The sequence below is a fragment of the Antrostomus carolinensis genome, unplaced genomic scaffold, assembly GCF_000700745.2.
Source record: "Antrostomus carolinensis isolate BGI_N321 unplaced genomic scaffold, ASM70074v2 scaffold11874, whole genome shotgun sequence".
In the NCBI taxonomy this organism is placed as follows: Eukaryota; Metazoa; Chordata; class Aves; order Caprimulgiformes; family Caprimulgidae; genus Antrostomus; species Antrostomus carolinensis.
Window position 1 is genome coordinate 1,515 of NW_010308733.1, and position 7,134 is coordinate 8,648.

Genomic DNA, 7,134 nt, shown 5'->3' on the forward strand with positions numbered 1-7,134 from the left:
CCGTCCTTAAATGTCTGCAGAATTTATATGCAATTAGTGAAAGGAAGTAGGTCAAGGTGCTCATTTGTGGGTGGAGAACATGATGACATCAGTCACGGGGACGTGAGAAGGTGTGAATTGATGTCATTGTGGTATTTCCATCAAAATTAAAGAAACCATGATATATCATGATTGTCTGGTGTCCTTCATGGATCCAACCTGCCCTCAAAGCAGAGCTGACCATGATATATCGTGATTGTCTGGTGTCCTTCACGGATCCAACCTGCCCTCAAAGCAGAGCTGACCATGATATATCGTGATTGTCTGGTGTCCTTCACGGATCCAACCTGCCCTCAAAGCAGAGCTGACCATGATATATCGTGATTGTCTGGTGTCCTTCACGGATCCAACCTGCCCTCAAAGCAGAGCTGACCATGATATATCGTGATTGTCTGGTGTCCTTCACGGATCCAACCTGCCCTCAAAGCAGAGCTGACCATGATATATCGTGATTGTCTGGTGTCCTTCACGGATCCAACCTGCCCTCAAAGCAGAGCTGACCATGATATATCGTGATTGTCACATGTCCTTGATGGATCCAACCTGCCCTCAAAGCAGAGCTGACCATGATATATCATGATTGCCTGATGTCCTTCACAGATCCAACCTGCCCTCAAAGCAAAGCTAACCATGATATATTGTGATTGTCACATGTCCTTGATGGATCCAACCTGCCCTCAAAGCAGAGCTGATCTCAGAGAGGTCACATTGCCCAGGGGCTGAGATCTCAGAACAGCAATGGTGGGGAACCTTAATGACCTGATCCTGCAAATCCATGCTGCCCACCACGTTTGCCACCCAGAGAAGTCCCTTTGGCTCTACTAGCAGGTTCTTTGGTGAAGTTGAGCGTGTAGTTGGGTGTTGTCAGGACAGAAGCTGTGGTACCATTAAGGGTAGTCAAGCATTGGAACAGGCTGCCCAGGGCAGTGGTGGAGTCACCATCCCTGGAGGGATTTAAAGGACATGTAGATGTGGTACTTGGGGACATGGTTTGGTGGCCATGGTGGTGCTGGGTTGACAAGTTGGACTTGGTGATCTTAGAGATCTTTTCCAACCTTAATGATTCTATGATCAGACACACCTTGGTGCTGGCCTCATCTGCTTCCTAATACCTTCTCGGTTGTCCTTTGATCCTTGGAGGTGTTTTTGTGATACTCAGTGATCTCACCTGGGCAGGCAGGTCCCACTGCTTGGAGATTTTCTGAGGTTCAGAACAGGAGCAAGAGTCTCCAAACCAGCAGCTTTTGGCATTAAGCAGGAAGGGCTCGATTGTCCCTCCAGATGTGCAAAGTCTACGCTATTGTTCCTGTGCACATAACTCCAGAACCAGCATCTTGGAGGGAGAAGGTTTTTTGCCTTGATGATTGCAGCCACCTTTCCTCAGCCTTTGACTGATGTCCACACTCTGCTGTCCTCCTGGCAGTGAGACCTGGCTGGTGTGAAGGTCTTTTAGGAGGACAGAGTTGGCTGGGACTAGCCCTGTGGCTCCTCGGGGGGTGGTTGGTAGCAGTTACATGCTCCTTGTGAACATGGAGATGTGTCCTTGTCAACATGGAGATGTGTCCTTGTGAACATGTGGAGATGTGTCCTTGTGAACATGTGGAGACGTGTCCTTGTGAACATGGAGACGTGTCCTTGTGACCATGTGGAGACGTGTCCTTGTGCCCATGGAGACGTGTCCTTGTGAACATGGAGACGTGTCCTTGTGACCATGTGGAGATGTGTCCTTGTGGAGACGTGTCCTTGTGACCATGGAGATGTGTCCTTGTGACCATGTGGAGATGTGTCCTTGTGGAGACATGTCCTTGTGACCATGAAGATGTGTCCTTGTGAACATGTGGAGATGTGTCCTTGTGGAGACGTGTCCTTGTGACCATGGAGATGTGTCCTTGTGACCATGTGGAGATGTGTCCTTGTGGAGACATGTCCTTGTGACCATGAAGATGTGTCCTTGTGAACATGTGGAGATGTGTCCTTGTGGAGACGTGTCCTTGTGACCATGGAGATGTGTCCTTGTGACCATGTGGAGATGTGTCCTTGTGGAGATGTGTCCTTGTGACCATGGAGATGTGTCCTTGTGAACATGTGGAGATGTGTCCTTGTGGAGATGTGTCCTTGTGACCATGGAGATGTGTCCTTGTGAACATGGAGATGTGTGAATCCATCTCTGCTGGCAGATTTAGCAATGGGAGACAACATGATCTTGGGCTGGTGCCGGCTGGTCCTTGACTGCGCTGGTGTTGTATTGTATGTTAATTAGGTAATTATGGTTATCATCAGGCCACAACTAGATAGGAGACCAGATCCACCTGTCAGTCCTGCTAATTCCTCTGCACGTGAGGAACTTTATGGATTGAGGTACTTTACGGATCAGTTCAAACTACTGAGACCAAAAAACTTAAGGTCCAGGGTGAAGGACCTGCAGGAGGGCTGGTGACTCTTGTCTTCATCAGGCCAGTCTACCAGCTTCAGTGTCTTCTCCTGGACACTGGTTGACTACGGGTGCTGAGGGAAGGGTAAAATCAGGGGCTAAACTCCCTCAACCTTGAGGTTAGGAGCTTCATGAGATGGAGGTGGGCTGTTTGCATTCGGCAGCTCTCCATGGACTTTATTCTATAGAGATGGAGGTCAAACCCCACTTGCCTCATTGAGTGTTGACTTCTTTGGGTCTGGCTGCACATCCAGGACTTTCCTAGGTTGTGTACCTATAGAATTAAGTTGGAAAAAGGACCTCAAAAGATCATCTGCTCCAACCTCTCATGGGAGAGGAAGCACTGAACAAGGCTGGAGAGATGACCTCAAACATGAAGACCTCTTCAATTGCTTCTTCTTTTCTTGCAGGTCTGGAGTTGTCTCACTGTGTAGGGGCCAACTCATTGGGTCCTGCTGTGCCTTGGAGGTCTGGGGGGCCCTGTAAGATGAAGAGGGTCCGCACGGTCTTCAAACCAGAGCAGCTGGAGCGGCTGGAGCAAGAGTTCCTCAAGCAGCAGTACATGGTGGGGACGGAGCGAGTAGACCTGGCTGCAACTCTGCATCTCACAGAGACTCAGGTAAGAAATGGAGAAGCTGGGGATGGTGGCAGAGATCCCAAGTTTGGGTTTGGTCTGTGGTGATTCCCCCTGCTGTGAAGTGCAACAGGAGGAGGACATAATGCAAAGTGACCTGTGGGACTCCTTGCTGCAAGATGACATTGAAGGCACGTGAGATAAGTTTAGATGGTTTATCAATAAGAACATCATTTTCTTAATCCATGAAGTGGAGCAAAAAGCATTGAGGAGCTCAAACCTGTTTGCTTTGGAGTTTGAGTTGGGTTGGACTAATCACAGAATCCCAGAATGGTGGGGGTTGGAAGGGACCTCAGGAGATCATCCAGTCCAACCCCCCTGACAAAGCAGGTTCCCTACACCACGTTGCACAGGAAAGTGTCCAGGTGGGTTTGAACATCTCCAGAGATGGAGACTCCACACCCTCTCTGGGCAGCCTGTCCCAGGGCTCCAACACCCTCACAGGAAAGAAGTTTTTCCTTCAGGTTGTCTGGAACTTCTGGTGTTCCAGTTTGTGCCCATTGCCCCTTGTCCTGGCACTGGGCACCACCGAGAAGAGCCCGGCCCCATCCATTTGGCCCCCACATTTCAGATCTTGATAGACATTGATCATGTATCTCTTGTTGTCACCCTCTGGAGACAGGTTATGCTGTGAGTGTCCTTTTGTGACGCTGGATCTACATTGTTTTTTCCTGCTCTTCCCAGTAAGTTTCTTTCCCTCCCACTACAAGCTGCTTATTTCTTGTGGAAAGAGCCACGTGATCTTCTGTGGTGGGATCCAAATTCAGTTGTTGGGGAAAAGGGGAGAGCGAAGCAAGGGTGGTTCTGGAGGATCAGGGTGGGGGGTGTGAACACCACAGGGAGCAGGGGGTAGGTGGGTGTCTCACCCAGCTCTCTGCCAGCTGTGGCCCCAGAGATGGGTTCAATGGTTCATGGGAGATGATGGAGGCACCTCCTTCACTTCTCCAGCCAGAACCTCTTCTGTGCAGCTGCATCCCCCTCTCCCCTGGTCCTTTCTCCCAGCACCATTCTGCCCATCATAGTGTCACCTCCTCCTCCTGCTCACGTGCACTGCCCAATCTGAGAAGAGGCACGTCCCCCTCTTTAAGGAACTCTGCTTTTTGGGGACATCTGCCTCAGAAGCACATGGCAATGGCCACCACTGGAAAGGGGCTCCTGGAGACCTTGGATTAAACTGTTGTGTGATTTTTTTTTTCCTGCTAGGTGAAAGTCTGGTTCCAGAACCGGAGGATCAAATGGAGAAAGCAGAGCATGGAGCAGAAGGCGGCAAAGCTGTCACAGTTTGGGGTGATCCAGCCTGCCACCGCGGACTCAACGGACATCAAGGACCATGAAGAGGACACTGTGGATGTTGAGCTTTGAACAGCTGATGAGATTCAGTTGCCACTGTTGTTTCTTTTCAGACGTCTCTGCTTGATGGAGATGGAGATAGTGGGGATGCAGGGATGTCTGTGCTTCTTTGGTCCAAGTGAGACATTATGCTCTCGATTTGAGAGTTGGAGCTACAGGACAACCTGCAGCTGGATGGGAGGAACCTCCCCCCTCAAATATTGTTTGGCGGCTGTTTGGTGCCCTAATTCCTGGGGTTTCATCACCAGGCTGGTTGTCCTTGACGATGCCATAGCTGTAGCAAAGGCACGTGATCTCCTGTTTGCTCTTGAAGCACCAGGATGCACCAAGAGTTTTCAGCAGAGAGGTTGGGGTGACAATCAGACAGTGTCTCTGATGAACACGGGGTCACTTGTGTTGTGTGTGGCTGTGTGTGCTCCTAGGAGGTCCTGAGACCTGTGCTGGGAGGAGAATCAACCTTGATTGTTTTTCCCTGGTCCACTTGACCACTTTTCTAAGCTCCCCATGTTTAAAGCTTAGATCATAACCAAAAAAAAAAACCCAAAAAACCCAAACCAAACCAAAAATTGGAAAGCTCTATGATCCCACCTGCAAACTGTGTCATTACTCTTGTAATCAGATGAACAGGGGCTGATCCTGCTCCTGGAACACAAGTGCCTCCTCTTGTCCTGTGCCTTGATGAATCTGTGCCTTTGTTTTAGCTTCCCAAACCCAGAGAACAGAACCTGGTGGGTCTCTCAACCTTCTGTCTTTGCCTGACATCACACCAAGGAGTGTACACGCTGCTGCTGCTTGCAGGGAGCGAGGCAGTTGGGCTGGCTGAGGTGCTGGGATCCAGGGCTGTTATAAAAAAGGAGCTTTCAAACACCTCTGGTCCTTCAGACGACCCCCTGCCCCTCATCCAGATGTGCTGATTCTGGCCCAGACAGCAGCTGCTCTGTTCTCTCCTCATTATACATCCAGGTGCCCTGGGAAACAGGCACCTGGAGTGTTGGGTGAGAACATCTGTAACCACCCGGTGCAGTTATTTCTGGTGGGTGGGAAGGTTTGGAGGGGTCAGGACTAAGCACTCGACCCTCCTCCTCTCTGTCTGTCAGCAGCTCCATGCTGTCACCTCACCTTCCTAGCTCTGCCCAGGGTACCTGGCACCACGTCCCCGTCAGCTCAGGATAATTTATTGTGTCTCTTTCTGACCCAAAACACTGTATATCACTTTTATATTGTTATTTATAGAAATAACTTCCCTTTTTTTTTTTTTCCCCTTAATAAATGTCACTTATTTATTTGCTTTGCTTCTCCATAAAAATTTGTATTTTAACAAGAGAGATGGGACTGGCTGGGGGGGGGAGGTAGGGTTGGGCAGCTCCTTGGTTTCTCAGCGATGCTTCAATGGCTTCTTGCCCCACAGGTGCCAGGGATGGGTGACTGATCCTTTTTGCCATGTTTCTGAGGAAATAGATATTAAAAAAATATATATATACATATAAAAGAAACACAACTTTTCCTCCTCCTAATAAGACCCCTGTTGTCAAGAAGAAATAGCTGCTTTCTAACAGTACAAGTCACAAACAGGTGATTTCTTCTTGAAAGGGCAATTTCTCCTTGAAAGGGTGATTTCTTCTCGCACATTTTCATTCCTAATATGTCAGTACAAATATTAAAGCAGTATATATATATATATATATATAGTTTTTTTTCCCCACACGTGTGTTTTCTGGTAAACCTGTGTACTTGTCTCAAAGCTTGAATGTTTGGAATGGAGGAAGAACAGCTTTTAAACAGATCATCTGAAAACCTCCTCTTAAGTGTCAAAAACCCCCCCCCAAAACAGAAGGAAAACACGTTTCCAACTACTCTTTAATTTTTCAATTGAAATTATTAACAAAAAAAACCTCAAACTAAACATATTTTTCATCCTTCACAGAAGTTTGAGGGGTTTTTTTTTTTTTTATTAAACTTTTGGGCAAAATAAATGCTAAAAGAAGAGTTTTTTTGGAAATTGATGACTCCATCTCATGGGTGAAAGTAAATAACACAAGTTTTTATCTCTGGGCCAGTTCCTGCAGAGATAGAACTACATCTTGTAGTAAGAAATGTAATGTCTGGTTCACATGGGGTGCTCTGGTGTGAGCTGCTGCTCCTGGAGAAAAAGAACTTCCATCTACAGGTGGATGTGGCCAAACTTTCTGTGTAGTTCCTGCTCTACCAGGCTGATGCTTCAGCAAACTGGAGTCCAGGAGAATGATGGAATCATAGAATGGTTTGGGTTGGAAGGGATCTTTCAAGGTCATCTAGTCCAACCCCCCTGCAGTGATCAGGGACATCTTCAGCCAGATCAGGTTGCTCAGAGCCTCGTCCAACCTGACCTTGAATGTTTCCAGGGATGGGGCTTCTACCACCTCTCTGGGCAACCTGGGCCAGGGTTTTACCACCCTCTCCCCTTGTGTTCTGCAAATACAGAAGTAGAAGCAACCCCAGTCCAGCTTCACAAATACTTCCAAATTAATCTTGTGGGCACCAGGGCTTGTCCAGAGACATGAATGACGCTTTCACAGAATCACAGAATTGCCTCAACTGGAAAAGACCTTGAAGATCATCAAGTCCAACCATGAACCCAACACTGACAAGTCCCCTGTGACTAACCCATGTCCCTCAGCACTGTGTCTACACGACTCTTCAA

At 48.2% G+C, this 7,134-nt stretch overlaps 1 protein-coding gene across 1 annotated transcript; it reads left to right on the top strand.

Annotated features, from left to right (window-relative positions):
• Positions 1–2,880: 2,880 nt before the first annotated feature.
• On the top strand, positions 2,881–4,466 carry LOC104523339 (homeobox protein not2; the record flags this gene model as incomplete). The annotated part of the gene is made up of 2 exons (XM_010165879.1): positions 2,881–3,089; positions 4,308–4,466. Coding segments are annotated over 2 exons (368 nt in total), but the record flags the coding sequence as incomplete, so codon positions are not given.
• Positions 4,467–7,134: the final 2,668 nt, after the last annotated feature.